The 17,500-nt window shown below is 38.1% G+C and overlaps 1 protein-coding gene and 1 long non-coding RNA gene across 2 annotated transcripts in view; one reads left to right on the top strand and one right to left on the bottom strand.

Annotated features, from left to right (window-relative positions):
* LOC138003847 (uncharacterized) overlaps positions 1–17,500 on the top strand; it is a 66,407-nt gene that overhangs the window by 47,298 nt on the left and 1,609 nt on the right. The window contains exons 6-17 of the mRNA XM_068850111.1: positions 739–961; positions 2,406–2,429; positions 6,507–6,849; positions 8,066–8,416; positions 8,994–9,020; positions 9,415–9,604; positions 10,242–10,418; positions 12,087–12,165; positions 13,665–13,792; positions 14,770–14,919; positions 15,943–16,114; positions 16,768–16,967. Coding sequence (XP_068706212.1) covers positions 739–961; positions 2,406–2,429; positions 6,507–6,849; positions 8,066–8,416; positions 8,994–9,020; positions 9,415–9,604; positions 10,242–10,418; positions 12,087–12,165; positions 13,665–13,792; positions 14,770–14,919; positions 15,943–16,114; positions 16,768–16,967 — 2,064 coding nt within the window. The remainder of the gene's footprint in view (positions 1–738; positions 962–2,405; positions 2,430–6,506; positions 6,850–8,065; positions 8,417–8,993; positions 9,021–9,414; positions 9,605–10,241; positions 10,419–12,086; positions 12,166–13,664; positions 13,793–14,769; positions 14,920–15,942; positions 16,115–16,767; positions 16,968–17,500) is intronic.
* LOC138003851 (uncharacterized) lies at positions 9,531–13,267 on the bottom strand. The gene is made up of 4 exons (XR_011123680.1): positions 12,989–13,267; positions 12,665–12,726; positions 11,965–12,045; positions 9,531–9,646 (listed from the first exon to the last, which is right to left on the bottom strand). It is a non-coding gene; the product is annotated as an uncharacterized lncRNA (long non-coding RNA).

The raw sequence follows: 17,500 nt of genomic DNA, 5'->3' as shown, positions 1-17,500 counted from the left end.
ATGGCAAGAAAAACCGGCGGGATCACTATGGCAACACAACGTGCATGAAGTTTAGCATGTGATTGGCAAAATGGGACTCGAGACGTTGTTTGCACGTGAAAGGAAATCACCTTTGAGCATGACAGCCAAAGCTTTGTCCAGATAGTATGTCACACATTGTGATATGTCTTGGTTGTCACATTAACTTAAATTTATAAGGTTTATAAATTTTCTTTATAAGAATAAACCATTACAAACTTAACTCTGGGATTAAGTTGGGGAACACTGTTTTTGGGAGGCAAACATTCTCCAAAAGATGAGCTGCCACCAGAACGAACTATGGTTACGTTACGTAAGACGCGTCACAACTATATCATCCCGTTTGTAAGAACTGAGCGTTTTAAGAGAACTTTTGTAAATAGATGCTTGTTCTCTCAGTTAGTTAGCTAGTTAGTTAGTTAGTTGTCTGTACGACTTAATTTATATCATTGTAACTAAACACGTCCCTTGTTTAGAGTTTTTTTAATAAAGACCTTTATTATTATTATTATTATTATTATTATTATTATTATTATTATTATTATTATTATTATTATTATTATTATTATTATTTCAATTTGTTCTGTTTTACCATTCTCCACCATAAATAATGTGAACCAGATAAGAAAATGAATTCAGCACTCTCGGTTTCTGTTGTATCACATCACTGGAGGTTATGTTTAATTTCAGTCACTGAGATGGCAACTTATTTTAATACAGGTCCTAATTATCATGACGGATCATAGAACTTGCTTTTGGGGTGAAGAGGATCAGGTAATGGCGCAATGGACTGAAGTAAAGGCCAAGCAAGTAAAAGTTATAACCGTCGCTTTTGGACCTCATGCCAATCTTCAGCAGCTAAAGGATATTGACGATGGAGCCAATGTCCTTCATTTTGGAGAAAATGAGAGTTTCAAGTCTGTTGGAAAGGGCCTTTTACACAGTAAGTGTACTAAGAATACACGATGGTCTTTTCAAAATGGCGCGTACTTAGAGTTGGCATAGTACAGCATATGCAGTTATAATCTAAGCTCAGACCAAACACACATAATTCAGTGCTTTGATTTTTATTTTTCAGTAGTCTTTTTTAAATCATGAATAATTTTATAAGAGTGGTAACCAGGCACAACCACTGACAGAGATGCAAGTGACTGAACCGATAGGCCTGCGATTGAAAGCCAATCGTTCTTTCCACCTCAACATGTATAAAAGATTCGTGTGTGAAACGGAATCTTGATCCATCCCCCCACTTCTCCTTTGCTACCCTGAATTACAATGATAAGGTCGTTCAGTTTCATATGTAACTTTGGTTTTATCAAACGTGTTGATAAAGGTCGAATTACAACCGTGAACGATTTGGAAACCTGACGTTTCAAGCGTTAGCCCTTCGTCGGAGCGAATCAACACGTTTGATAAAACCAAATTTTCTTGTTTCACTCTCCCACCGACGCAGCACCACAGTTTCTTTACAAACTAGAAATATGTTTACAGTTTCACAAGTAGATTGATACTGAACAAAATTAAAGAAAAAAACACCCCTGAATAAATTAGGAAACTTTAAAGAAGAAAGACGCTGAACTTGAGGCTTCTATCAGGGACACCCAACGACCAATTGTTGTAAAATGTATTATTATACCCCAGTTAATGAAAATAAATGTGATTAAGGCATTTTCAGTTGTTTTTCAGTGTTGCTGGGAAAACATTATCTGTTCCTTTTTCCCAGCAAGACACACAAGAAATTTCCCAGCCAGCTAGATAAAATTGGTTGGTTTCCCAGCCAGCTGATCAAATTTATTTCCCAGCCAGGAATTCCGCGCGCTTTCAAATCCCTCAATCCAAAACGACCGAACAAAAGCGACAAAACCGGGACAAAACAGGTTTTTTCCGCAAGCGCAATCACTCTGACCAGCCGTCGTATGTTTGTGACTACTCTCTGGGAGAGGGAAGGGGTTCTTTTTTTTTGTTTTTGTTTTTGTTTGTTTGTTTTTTTTTTTTTAGTCGTCCTCAGTCTTCAGAGTTTCTACAGCCAGCTCGGGTTGAAATGCTAGTAAAAACCAGTAATTCCCAGGCAAAACCTCTATCAATAACAAAATTTCCCAGCCAGCTCATCGAAACACCTCTATTTTTGCCAGCCAGCAAGATTCCTCTGGGGAACAGATAATGTGAGGAACAGATTCGTTGGGTGCCCCTGTTCTATATCACAGTTTTTGAATTACTGAGCATCGTTTACAAAATAATCTAAGGTGAAGTTTATGGCAAACCTGACCTGAAATTACAACTTAGTACTCAGGTGTTAGTACAAAGATATGTTATGAGTTTTTCCCGAAACCCTTAGTATTGTTTCTCATTCCTGATGCAAGCTGGCGTTTTTGTTTTCTGTTTGGCAGGAGTAGATGGCAAGAGCATTTACGGTAAATGATTGGTTTGTATGTTTATTATTTTTATTTGTACGTTGTGAATTGAGGTAATTAGCACACTAAGTCGTCCACTGAATACCCTTGCGAGAATTCATTTCGCTTCTCTTTTATTATTTAATGTGTCAAACCTGAGTAGGGTTTACAGCATCCTAGTCACTAGAGCCTCGGATCGACCCAAGGCTCTGGGAAACTCTACACAGGGGAACCAAAAATTGGCTATTTGAACCTTACGGCGCCTGCTCACTCCTCGTGCTAACATGAATGCACCAATTAGAACGCTTTTGATTGTTCTTCGAGAAAACCAATGAGAAGACACTTTGTTTCAAGGTTCCCCAGAGCTCTTCACTCCCTCAATTAAGAGAAGAGCTCTGGGGTCGAGATTGGGTTTACAGTAGATAGCCTTTGTACAAATTAATTAACTTAAAAAAAAAAAAGCTTAATGTTCGGGAATGTTGATACTTAACACTCTTTTCCTTGGGTCTCTTTATTCCCAACAACTAAAATCAACTTTCACACATCTATTACACTCTAATTCCCTGTTCATACTGAATATATAGTTTTTTACACTGACGTTATGAGGTTACGTGTTATCCCATACCAAAGATAAACATGCGTCCTTATCCTTATAACTTGATCGATTTCACGTTATCTGCCAAAAACACCTTATGCTAAAGACATCAACTACTAAAATCAATTTAAAACAATCCCACGGTCACTGACAACTGTTTCACACATTACTCATCACTAAAATCACTTAATCTTACGCTATGTTTCATTGTTTTGGTTAGGTACGTTGCGTTGCGTTACGTAACGAGTATATATTTTGACAGTGAAGGATTCTGGTAGTTTTAGTCAAATAATGCCAACATACAAATCCCTCATTGCTTGGACTAATTGGATCAAAATACAAGCAGATTAAAGACAGAATAATGAGGGTAAAAGAAGGTGACTCTGATGGAAGCTGTGCCATTTTGTGTGACGTAAATTGAAAGAATTAGTAAATTTGTATTTTTAGTATATTGTTATTTATGTAATTGCTAAATCAAAGATGTATTTGCTTTTTTACGTTGATGCTGAAAAAACCTTCTTAGGGACGTTCAATACGGTACATCGGTATATGTATTTACCGTCTTATTTATTGTCCCACCAAAACAAATCAAGAGAAGTAACTTTTACCATTCGCGCTGTTGAAGCTTCAAACGGAATCAACACAAAAGGAACATTAATTTAATTGAAGAACAATTTCTTCCGCATGTAATCTTGGCTGTTTGGCTAAGTTAAGTTTGCTAGTGTGAAAGATAACGAAACTTGTTCTTTCTTAAGGTTATTTTCGTTTTAATATTTTTTTTCTTGCTATATCGTGTAATAATTAACCATAATTTACATTTATATTTCGCTGCAGGTTGATTGGATAGATGATTACGTGCGCATTACAAAAGTTAGCTATCAAACAATATCTACTTCTTAAAAACTAAAACACTACAATAATGTAAAATGAGATAAAACTACATAAACTAGATAAACAAAAGATTAAATAATTAGATTAGTATATAGATGCAAAAAATAATTACACAAACAAGATGCAAAATAAATAAAATCAAACAATTACATAATTAAATAATTCTTATAGCTCCAATATTAGACCTTTTCTTCCGATATGTGGTGAAAAGTACCCTCATATGACTGGTATTAAAGTTGTTGTTTTTGTTTTCGGACTAAATCGTTTATAGCCGAGAAATTCGCAGTTGCGTAAACGTGCCCATACATTCTCTGTAATTGCATTCCAATACATGCAATTTAACGAATATTTTTTTCTAGGTTGAGTATTATTGCCATAAATCTGATATTTTGTTTACGTTATGTCTACTTTATTCACTTTAAAACTGTTGATTTTGTTTTTGGATTAAATCTGTTACTACCGCAAAATTTGCAATATATATGAACGTGCTCAAACATTCTCTGTAATTGCATTCCAATACATGCAATTTAACGAATATTTTTTTCTAGGTTGAGTATTATTGCCATAATATTTTACCTACATCATTTCTACTTTATTGACTTTAAAACTGTTGATTTTGTTCTTGGATTAAATCTGTTATAACCGCAAAATTTGTAATTGTATACGGAACGTGCTCATACATTCTCTGTAATTGCATTCCAATACATGCAATTTAACGAATATTTTTTTTCTAGGTTGAATATTATTGCCATAAATCTGATATTTAACCTACATCATTTCTACTTTATTGACTTTAAAACTCTTGATTTTGTTCTTGGATTAAATCTGTTATAACCGCAAAATTTGCAATTATATATGAACGTGTTCATACATTCTCTGTAATGTAACAAATATATTCTCTAGCTTGATTATTAGAGGTATAAAACTAAGATTTAACCAATATCATCCCTGCATCAACTTAAAACAGTCTTTTTCTTTTGTCAGAAAAGGTGGGCAGACACTAGGGGTCATGTTGCAATGACATGTTGCAGCGATATGATCCAGCGACAAAAAGGTGTGCAGTACACTCTGAGGCATTAGGGTCGTGTAGCGGGGACATGTAGCAGGGACAAAATCGCAACATTTGCACTCGTGAAAATGTTGCGAGTACATGTTGCAGCGATATGTTGCAGCAACATGTCCCACGACGTTCAACTTGTTGAACTTCAGGGGACACGTCGCGGGGACAAAATCACTCCCAAATTGGTGTTGCACAATTATAAAAGTATCAGTTCACACGAGGGGAAGTGTCGCTACAACACACCCCTGAAACAGGCACCCGCAACATCTTCATGTGTGTGCACATATTGTGATTTTGTCTCTGCTACATGTCCCCGTGACACCTCCCTGCTACATGTCGCCTCAGTGTGCACTACACAAGAGTTTTGTCGCTGCAACATGTCACTGCAAGTTGTCCCTGCAACATTAAACACCTAATGACTGGTCCCTCGGGAAACAGTGCATTTTGTTTCACGGGAATCTCAATGTTTCCTTGAGTCGCAGCCGATGGAAACATTGACAAAAATGTGCAACGGCAACAGCAACGGCTGTCGCCGGTCAACATTCGTGGGTAACAGTACACTGTTACCCTCTGACGTCATAGATTTTACACTGTTTAGCGGGAAACAGTTTTAGTGTTAAATGTCATGTGACCTCGAAGTAACCAATGAGAGCTCGCGCTGTTGGGGGATAAAATTCAGCTATATAACAAGACCCCTTGTGTCTGCCCACCTTAAAGCGTAGGAATGCATAATTGTTAAACGTTTAACAATTGCATCGTCGTCTTCATGCAACGCCTCGAAAGCCCACTTGGTAGGACGGAGGAGTGCAGTATTGGTCTACCGTCTTGATATGCCTGTTTCAAATCCGGCCAGTATAAAGATATTTTTTGCTGAGGATAAAAAGCGGCTGTTCATATTGTTTTTGGAAATTTATATCTGGCGAAAATATATCTGACAACTCAAGTGGATTGATACTGATTACACCATGAAATGGTGCACTACAGCAATAAAAAGTGAACTCATTCAAGGAAATTCCTCTTGCTGAAAAATGTGTGACTTCGCCAAAAAAAATATATAAGTTATACCGAAAACATACTGTCCTGACAAAAATCTTTTTCTATTCAGCCAGTTAGAAGTAGGGTTGCTCCAAAGCCCAGTTCAATGATAAATTCTTAGACCTACCGACCACCCTATAAACGGGCTGATGATCGTCTCGTACGTGATCGTTCTATCATAAACGTTTGTACTTCAAAGCGACTTCTTAATATATTACTTCTGCTAGCTAAGAAAAGATATCTTTGATGTGCCCGAATTTTGCCAAGGTCAAATACGCTCTCTCGGTTACATTTAATGATGACTGATTACCCACAGTTTGGGAGAACTCGAAAAAGCTGTGGAAACACTCGCCTTATGTCGCCTTCCCACAGCATTCTCGTTCTCCCAAACTTTCACTCGTGTTTCTAGAACTCGATAGAAACATCATACATGTTTTATATTTCTTAATTAATAAATGTCACTGATTATTTCCAAAATTTTGTTTAAGTAATATATTTCTGTGTTTTTGTGTTATAGATAGCTATCGTGATTATTTTACCACTCCATACTTTGTCTTTATCCGCGACACACTAAGCTACCTGGTTTTGCTTGGACTTCACTTTACCATCTGCCTGGAGACTTCAAGCATTTCTTTCACTTGGATAGAGTGTGCCATTCTAGTATTCTTCACGGGTCGTGTATTATTCGAACTCGAACAATTCACAAATAAGAAAGTTGAGGCGACAGTAAAGAACAGAAGACGACATTACATACGTATGAGATGTAACCGGGGCTGTAAATATCTTGAAGAAGACAAGGAAACGGAAGAGCAAGAAACTAAACCACAAGGTTTTACTCTGAGATTCTCCAAGTACATAACGTAAGTAACATTTTGTCATGGTACCTCATCCAGGAAGGCAATCCTGCAATGCTGCAGCAATGATGGTATTCGCCTTAACTTGAGTCACCGAGTTCGCGATCGAACCTGGATTAGAACTTTCCGGCGACATCAACTCCCATTTCACTTCTCAATGCAAAGTTGCTTGTTTAAGAGCAAGCAACCAATTTCCATTGCACTTGTGATGGATGGTGAGCACTGCATCTAAGAGTGCAATTGCAATACTGCCACCCGCCCTATGTCATCCTGTTCGAACCTGTGGATTCAAGCGCCACCTTTATGGAGATCGATCTAAACTCCCATTTTTCTTCTCACTGCAAAGGTGTTTGTTTAAAAAGTTGTAATGATTTTTAAAGGAGCACTGTCATGCTCAATTGCCTGTTTTAGGTCAAGAATGGGTAAAACTCTAAATTAGTTCTTTACCTCACACTTACAACATTCCTGACAAACCACTGACAAGATATGAAGTATATTTACAAAGCAAAGCTATTCGTTTTAAATTTTCGGCGACTTTCTGAAGACATTGTCTCCAAACTTGAAAAAAATAGCCATTTTTTTCAAGTTTCAATTCTTTTCCATCCTCTCCATCCTTGGCTGCAACCAACAAAGTATAGATTCAGTGCAATTGAATGGCAATTGGCAACAAAACTTCAGCATTATTTTTTGGTTTTAATTGATACAAGGACGTCTTTTAACGGTGTTTTGAAGTTTGACTAAAATAGCATGCCACTACACCCTTTAAGTTTGAAATAATTCATTTATACACAGACAACTTGGACAGTTCTTTAATGACTAGAATGACACTAATCGGCAAGCTAAACCATCTCACAAGAGAGAAAATCTCCAACAATACCTAACTGGCAAGAAAAATCACATGTTGGCACAGGGATGCTATAACCAATTCCTATTCAGTAGTCCAATAACTTAAGGCCATCAATTTAATCACATTGCTCCATTGCCAATCCAGCATAGTAATTAGAATTGCGTGTTTGAAGTAAATAGTTTCTCTCCAGTCCTAGATCGTGGGTGACGACGGATCACTGTTCCTGATCGTGTACATATAATTCTGATTCAGAAGTGCTCAGCTCAAAACATACTTGCCCTTAGACATTGTCTTTAACAAAAAGTGCTTTGTCTTCGTTTGTTTGTTTGTCTGTTGGTTGATTAGTTTTTACCTATGTTTACCCTTTGTTTGTAGTGATCGGTGGAACATCTTGGACCTCATCACGCTCATAATTTACTTCACTACTTTTGTTCTAAGAATGGTCACGTTGGCTTTGTCAGATTCCATGAGTAACAACCGATCCCTCGTCATAGGTGGCTACTTTTACGGCCTTAATACCATGTTCTTAACGCTAAGGGCATTTGGTCACGTGATGGAGACAACAAAGCAAACTGGACCCATCCAGATCGCTTTCTTCCATATCTTGAGTGACATCGCTACCATATTTTGGCAGTTTATAGCAACTATTTTGGCCCTTTCTATTGCAATAACTAAAGTTTACGTGGCTGAGAAGTCTTTCATATCCGACGACAAGGGAAAAGAACTGTGAGTAAATTTCTTCCCAGTTAAGACAGTAACAAATCGTTTATTTGTAGAATTTACTCGATACGTATGCGAAATATAATGTGCCAAAGCTTGCCCTACAGCCCTTTTTTCTGCCATAAAAAATGTAGATGTCTGTCGGTGTTGATGGCCTTAAAATATCCAATCTTACTAAAAAAAGTGTCACCACGCTCTTTCCATTTCCTTGGATCAAACTTCCCTTGGTAGATGCTGAAAGGTGAGGTGGAGAAGCAGTCGGACATAAGCTTACATAAGTTATATACCTTCACATTTGCTTGCCATGTATGAGTTTGTGCATACGACTGAATATTTCTCTTTAAGGTACAATTCTTCAACATGTTTACTTTCCGTCTTATTTTGTCTGTTACAAGGTTAATATATTGTTTGCGGTAACGTATTGGGCACGTTTTGCAAAATTAAAAAAAAAAAATGGGGAGATGATTTAAAATTACTCAAAAGCAGATCTCAGTTCGTATGATGTGTGGATCATGCGCCCCTTCCAAAAAAGTACTTGACAAAATACAAGTGAGTCACAGTTCTTTTTATGTTTGTGTTGCAGTGTTTGTAGCAGTTCGGGAATAGCCTGGTAAGTCCAGAGAGTTGTAAGTGATAGGTTTATCATTTCTTCCAATGATTCTGGTTAGAAGCGAACATAATCGACTTCTCCCATTTTATTGCTCTGGTTGTTCTAAACTCGTGGTTGTATTGTCTATTAGTCTGTACGAGATATTTGAGTCTGTACCTGTATCTTTCACCTCTCAGTTTCCTTTGACGTAAAATAGCTATTTGTTCCAGACAGAAGCAAATGACCTTGAATCCGTGTAACTTGCAACTCTTTTCCTTGGAACAAACCTCATCTCTGAACTAGAGTTAAACGCTTCAAGGTCATGAGCTTCCGGTTCCAGCACATTTAGGGTTTATCAGATTTACGAAGTGCTTTAACTTCGCCAGTATCTTAAGGTCTTCTTTTTAATCCACAGCTGGTGGAAGATGGTGCGACATTTATGTTGGTCTTTGTTAGGAGCTGTGGATGTAGACTTCTTGGAGTCAGCTGATAGTCCTTCAGTAACACTTGCTAATTTTCTATACGGAGCGTTCCTCGTAATGGGAGTCATTCTTCTTATCAATATGATGATCGCACTTCTGTCCAACACATACCAGAAAGTACAGGTGGGATCGTTATTTGGCTTCAAGTTTTTAAATTTTCATTTCCTGTGTAGACAAGTTAAAATCGTTTGTACTCCATTTGTTCATGTCCTCGTTAACTCATTTTCTTCATCCCCCCTATTAGTGGTACTCCCTACATAGCAATATGAATAGATCAATATAGATATATATAAGAATTATTCTAACATGTCTCAAACTTAACTTGGTTTCTTTTGTTTCAGTCCTCTAGAGCCTGAGTACTCGGCATATTAGAATTTTAGCCCATTCTTCCAAGTTACTGCCATTCCACTCCTTTAAAGTTTGTTAGCTACGCGAATTTGTGCTACCGGAAATACCCTTGCAATTAGATTGTTGCATGCTACTTTTGGGGTGATGATGAGAAGAAGAACGCACACCCCGGGCACACATCAAGACAAGCTGAACCGACTGATGAGCTCCAAACTCATTTCTTTAAGAGCGCCTTGATGTATCCCTTTTAAAAGTAAAAACAAATTGTAGTACTTAAGATATAAAAGATGCTGGTAATGCAGTTTGTGTAGTTTTTTTTTGCTGTATCTATTGTCATCATTATTAACGAAATGACTGCTTTGAATGATGTTTCTCTCTTTAATTTTTTTGTTCATTCTTTGACTTTTGTTAGGACAACTCGCTGATGGAATGGTCATTTAAGAAAGCCATAACAATACAGACATACAGTTTCTGTAATCCAATACCAGTTCCCTTTAACCTGATCTCTTTCATGTTCAAATGCTGTGGGTGGCAAATGTGTTTTACTAGTTGCAAAAATGGGAAACAACGCGGGACGCAGACGACTCGCGTAAGTTTCTATTAATAGGTGAAGAATAGGTGTTCTCGATTAGTATAGTTATATGTGTTCACCTAGACACGCTTTGACAGGTACTCATTAAATGACGTCATCAATAAAAAACACAGCTCCTTTTGTATTTGAATGAGTTTGATTGACCGCTGAGTGATTTGCATAATAACCTAGTAACCCGAAAATTTGGTTGATTTGCATAATAACCCTGTAACCCTAAAAACCATACGGAGACACTGTTGATTTTTAAAAAAGTCAAAGTCACAGAAGTTTACAAGTGGGACGTGTGCCGGGTCCTAGTGACCGCTGCGCCCATGAAAATTTTTAGTTTGTTATTGTGTGCGTTTTACGTTAAGGGATACGAGGGAGAAAAAAGTGAGCATTGTCAATCACTGCGTGTGCGTTGACGTGAGTAGGTGAGGGAAAACTATCTACAAGTCCATCAAAGCCTCCACATTCTCCATGTCGATGTCATCGAGGTCAACTCGAAAAGTGAGTTAGAAAGTCGAAGGGTCCACGAGCGGCTTTTGTCAAAGACCAGTCCGTAACATTTGGTGCAGGGCGCCAGTTGGGCGCCTACCAAAGGAGATAAAGTTCGATGCGTCCGTGAGTACCCAGAGCGTAAAGGGATTGTGATCAACTCCTCTATGATCCGAAAGAACCCAGGACAAAAAGCCACTGCCAAACTGATGCTCAACTACTTCTGGGGTAAATTTGGTGAGAATCTTAACAAACTCACGGTCAACCCGACACCCTGCTCTGTGATTTCTTGGGCGACATGACCAACGAGTTGGATAATGGTGATTACATCACAGAATTCACCTCGGCTGGTCCGAAAAATTCTGGCTGGAAGACCAAGAATGGAAAAGTGTATTGTAAAGTGAGAGGCCTCACTTTCAGTGGATGTGGATGTGGGACCCCGCACTAAGCGCAAAGGACTGGTCTTTGACAAACGCGTCGGGGACACTAGCTACCACCTTTCAATCGTACCCGTTCGGTTACACTCAAGTCGGTTTCGATGACATCGACATGGAGAATGTGGAGGCTTTGATGGACTTGTAAATAGGTTTCTCTCACCTACTCAGTCAACGCACACGGAATGATTGACAATGCTCACTTTTTTCTCTTTCGTATCCCCAAACGTAAAACGCACACCATAACAAACGAAAAATTTTCATGGGCGCTGCGGTCACTAGAACCCGGGACACGTCCCATTTGTAAACTTCTTTGACTTTTTTAAAAAATCAACAGTGTCTCCGTGTTGTTTTTAGGGTTACAGGGTTATTATGCAAATCACTCAGCGGTCAATCAAACCCATTCAAATTCAAAAAGGGCGGTGTTTTCTATTGATGACGTCGTTTGATGAGTACCTACCAAAATGTGTCAAAGTGAACGCATATGACTACTTCGATTGTCTAAAGCCACCGTGTTATTTTACAATTTGTCTTGCTGGGGAAGGCGGCGTCTAAATGGAACGGCTAAGGTATAAATTTAGTATATAAATTCATGACCTAAACGTCGTTGCAACAGGTAGTATCGCAAGTACCTTTCAAATAGATCCGACTTGATCACCTAGGTTAAGAACCATCACGCGTGTCCATTCTAACTTTAGCGTAGGGAGCAAAACCTAAAGATGGAATTATAACTGTAAAATATCCACCATTTCAGAGGAAGAGGTTACAGGTTGTCGTGGAGCGTCTGGAGTCCATTTACTTTGCTAAATACGGATATTTGTTTCCTCTAACAGGTAGGAAGAATTACATTGAGTGTTAAAACAGTCGACGTATGGTCACGAAACAATCGAACTGTTGATTTATTAATAGTAACTCTCTATAATATCTTTACCTTTTAGATTCTAGTGTTTTAAGTATTTTTTAGTTTCTAAGTTCTCAAAGCAAAATTGTGGTTTTATGGATAATTTGTAAAGTGCCTCGGTCAACTCATTGATGTATGCGCTATACAAATAAACTATTATTATTATTATTATTATTATTATTTTATTATCATTATCATTATCATTAGTATTATTGATACTTTTCAAGCGTTCAACGCCAGAAACGACACTTAAAAATAAAAAGTCACGGTGCTTTGTGTCAAAACGCCCATTTTAATGATGCCTTCAAAATGTTAAAAAAAAGCATCTGTCAAGAGAAACATGGCTTGATATAAAAGAGAGGTACACCTTAGAAAGTCGTAATTGATTCTAAATGTCACATTAGCAAACTTATGGAAGAAAATGATTTTACTTTCCGTTCATTTGATGGTCCTTAATAGAAATCCTGGTGTTAAGTTATGTCGTCTGCCGTTTCTGAAACAAACCCATAAAAAGATCGCAGATTAGTGTCCATCTGGAGACATAACAGCTTAAACTACCGTGTGCAACGTAATAAGCAGTCTTACGTAACGTACCAATAAATAGCTTTGTTACGAGTTCGAACGTTTTGAGGAAAGGTAGCTTGCAAACTAAACTGAACGCAGGGTTGTCGGAACAACAACAAGAAGATTTATTCCAAAGTGAACGTAGTTTCCACGAAGTAAATCTCTAAATAACACGCACTCAATAAACTTACACGGCCTCCGCCAACTTGAGTAAACACTGCTTCTGTCACGCTTGACTAAACACGGCCAACGCCAACTCTCTTCGCTTGTGAAAAACTAGTTAGGAAAACACTCCGCTTGGACTCGTCTACTTATATACTCTGACAATAAATTTCTAGAACTTTCTAAATTAGTAATGAATCTAATTATAGAAAGATTACAAAACACACCGATTTAGAAACGCTTACGTACAAACCTAAATATAAACAAACTACGAACTCTCGCGAAGCTTCTAGACAGTAACGCTTGTCACGCAATGCTATTTTTCGTAACAAGCTTTTATTCGGAGTGGTTTTTAATGCATTTTCGTAAAACGGAAAAGCAAAGAAATTACTTTGGCCGATCAGATGGGACACAATCATCCCTTGAAAGAATCAAAACAAGCGAAAAATGACTGTTATTAGTTTAGATTGGGTGCCAAAGGGTAGCGAATTTTGTGCACCTATCGCTTTCTGTAGTTATGCGAAACTTTCAAGAAAAAACTGCCCTAAAAAGTCTTTCGCCAGGCATCAAGCAATGCGAAACTTGGAGCTCAAAGTTGTTAAGCTTTCGTAAGTTTTCGTTTTCTCTCTGGAGGCCAAGTGTTCTTTTTATTATTGATCTATGGGTGACTGTATTCTCTTTACACAAAATTTCTTTCTTTTATAGACGAAAGGAAACTGGATCGTGTTCTACTTGAAACCGAGCGGAATCGGCAAATGGCCAACCAGATTGCGCAAAGAACTTTTACAGCATCTCACAGTTCAGAAAAAAACATCCTTCCCACAGGTCCTCAGGTAGTGGAGCTCACAGCCGGTTATATTACAGCTCTTTCTTTTTGGAAGCTGTTGAACTAAATATTTAACCATCCTTCTCTCTCTGGTTTAGCCATAGTTTGGAATATCCGAGGATGACAACACTACACCAATTACTGAGCCATGCTGCGATACGTTACGCTATGCAAACCACATCACGCAACTCATTCGATGAATTACAATCCTATCCAGATATAGAAGCAACATTCATAGCATTGTCAACGCCTGGCACCGTGCCTTTCACTTTTGATCAACATTGTTCTTAGTTCATAATGCTCACTTTGTACCTTATAGCGGACCAATTAACTTCTGACAAGACGCTAGCATAAAAAAAGTGGGCGGTACCTCGTTTTTGAAGTCTTTCGTCAGAGGTCCAGTTTACATGTACGCTTCGTGTGCCTAAATGATATGATGTTTCTCGAGACTTGTAAATCAGACATATTAACTCAACAGTGCCTCTGTGGTCAAAACAACTTAAGGACGGTGCCTACTAATTCAAAGGTATTTTTGCCCCGACTTGTGATTATGCAGGAAAGGTAGATGTTAACAAGTGTTAATGAAATCCAAAAAGAAAATTGGGGGTAACCACGCATTTTTCAAAAATAATTCATGAACAATATTTGTAAAAAGTTTTAAAATACAAAACAATGTATGGCGTTTTTTCTCAAATTGAAGCTCAATTATCTCTAAAGAATGCATGGTTACTCCCAATTTTCTTTTTGGATACCAAGAGTACTTACGACGATCTACTTTATCTGCATAGTTTTAAACCGCGCAAAAATATCCCTGCGTTAGTAAGCATCGACGATAGGAAATCCGAGTATCTGGAGATACGCAGAACGTATGCGCAATAACAATAGTATGCACCGTCCTTAAGCTTTTTTCAATGCCTTTTTCGACACTTCAAGTCATACAAAATATCCTGTTGATATGTACTTTTGTATATTGACTGAATACAGGCTTGGTTCAGTAAGGGAATAAGCGTGGAAGAATGTCTTTTAACATGCGAGGGAGCCAAGCTGTGCGATCTCTGCAATCCTGAAAGACCAAAGGAAGATCATGGAGCCAGATACGTGATCCCATTTTCACCTAAGCTTCCTCACTTTGAGGTACTCACACGGTATTAAACTTAAACTTTTCACCTTTTCTACTAAAAGTTGTAAAACGTTCTTGTTATCTACTCAATTACACCGTGAAAAGCGAAAACTAAATATTTTACAGATACGTGTTATTTAGAGGTGTTAATGCGTGACATTTGCGAGACAGTGATTTACGTCACGTTTTAGGTTATTTGCCCTTTCATCTTTAGATTCTTTAATTTCGGAGTGTGGTTAATTTAGTGCGGAGCGTGTATGTGTTGTTGTCAACGAAAGAAATTATAAAGCCTACGGTGTCGCGGGACCGATATGTAAGTTCATTTATCTGTAGCTTTCCCTTTTGTTTTATGGCTAGCTTTTAATTAAGTGTATTCGTTATTATTCATGCGTGATTATTGTAGTTTGCATACCGTGCCCTCGTGGCTGCGTGAATTTATTTACATCGATTTCGCTTTACTAGCTTTATAGTTTTGCTTGTATTGTTTAGTATTTCTTTCATGCTGTAGCGCGTTTTATTTTTTCGGTTTTCTTTGCACGTTGCCTGTTTAGCTGTATTTTCTCGATCGCCACGTGATTTGTGTAATTTTATTTTATGTAGATGTCTTATGCCAGCGTTTTTTATCGTTTGTTTACAGTTTACGAGATCAACCAATAAACACGATTTAAATGTCACTTCGGTCTCCGTAAAGTACGCCCGTTTGGTATTTTGTCCGGTCGCGATTTTCTTGGCAATTCATTCGGCCTTGATGTTCGCTTGCCGCTACAAGAGGAATGGATGAAAGTTACTGAAATATAGAGTTACCCAGATAACAAAATGGGGTACAAACCAACACTAGAGATTTTTGGATTATTCGACAAAGGAAAGTGCTGATATCCAGTACTATCATTGCACAACATCTAAGATAAAAAGGTCTGAGGTGGAAAGAAGAGGCCAGATAAGCGGGGAATAACGTGCACAACCAACGCCTGCTTTCGTACAATTACGTTGAAGACATTACGCCAAGAAGTGTCTTAATTTGTTCACATACATTGTAGGTACTCATTCAAGAACCAGGGGATAGAAGGTTTCTGGGCATTGGCGCAGTCTGGGAGGGCTATGAAGTCAGTCATTGCATGCCAGGATGGTCAGAAGGAACTGTCGGATATCATATTGACGATGGAAAAATATTCCATGCTGAAAACCCAGACAAGGGAAAAGAAGTCGAAGGTAACTATTTCACGAGCTTTCCCAGCAAATTATCTAACTAGCGCGTCGAGCCATGGGATTCGAAACCCGCATTGACACTTTCAGTTGAGTAAGACGGTGAAGCACTCCCATACAATAATATCATGGTAGGGAAGTTAGAAAAACAATCAAGCTACTTTCCTAACTGTTGACTCTCTTAACTGTTTTATTGTGCACTGTTAACATACTTCAATCTAGGCAACCTTAGAGTTTGAAACAAAAGAACTGCGCTAGAACAGTTTGATTGTTAGTGGTTGGGGCCAAACAATTTTGATTCGGTCATACAATGTTTGAATTTCTTTAACGTTGACTGGAACGGAGCAACAAAGATGTCATAAAAATAATTTTAAGCTCAATGCAAACGGACAACTCTGCAAGGTACAGCGAGTGGAAAAAAAATACATGTAATGTCTTAAACAAATAATCTTCTACCGAGCAGCAAAGCCCCGTCCAACAACAAACCAGTTTCAAATCCAACGACAAAGCAACACTATATATAGCAAAGCAACACTATATATAGCAAGAAAAAATTTATCCCAACTCAGGCGAATCGAGTGAAAGAAGCAATTTGCGCTGTCCCAAGTGTGTTTTTATTGATTTTCCTCTGGTTTTGCTTGGTTTACGGCTGAATATAGATGCCATGGCTTATCGTGGTGACGTGATTGGCTGTACAATCAAGTTCGAGGAGAAAACGAACGGTAAAGTGCCTGTTGTATTCACACTGAATGGACGACGAATTACGGAAGATAAGATATGGATAGACTACACTCCGGGTGGGAAGCAAATGTACCCTTACATAGGCATGAGTCAGGAAGGAATAAGAGTGTTGGCCAAGGTTTGTACGATTAATTCAGGTCATCAGTTACAACAAATTTGCTAAATTCTTGGACAGGAATAGCACTATAAGTCAGCACTATCTAGCTTCCTAACTGCGGCACTTATGAGGAATTAAGCTATACAGGAGTAATCGTTGTCTTTTACTTAATTGAAGACTCGGGAGTACAAAACGTAAAATTACTGAGATTTTTTACTTCAAAATAGAAAGGCAATGATAAACTTACATGTGCTAGAAAATAAGTACACAAAGGAGATACGTCTCTAATAAGACACTAGTACAAGACATATATAACTGACATAAAAACCGAACTACAGATATCGGATTTCCAGCATTTTCATTGGCTAGCCGGACACAGGCTATCAGTTCATATACCTGCTGTACTTAATATGGTCAAGGAATGCGTCAGCATAAAGCGAAACAATGGCGGCCGGCGAAAATTGCTTCGTTGCAAAACGCAACACCAGAGAGCACAAAGAAAGCCACAAAGTATGGCATGAAAATATTTCACGGTATCAACTTGAAAACTTTAT

The sequence above is a fragment of the Montipora foliosa genome, chromosome 5 (genome assembly GCF_036669935.1).
Source record: "Montipora foliosa isolate CH-2021 chromosome 5, ASM3666993v2, whole genome shotgun sequence".
Classification (NCBI taxonomy): Eukaryota; Metazoa; Cnidaria; class Anthozoa; order Scleractinia; family Acroporidae; genus Montipora; species Montipora foliosa.
Note: the sequence above shows the minus strand (reverse complement) of the source record. Positions and strands in the feature narration are given on the sequence as shown.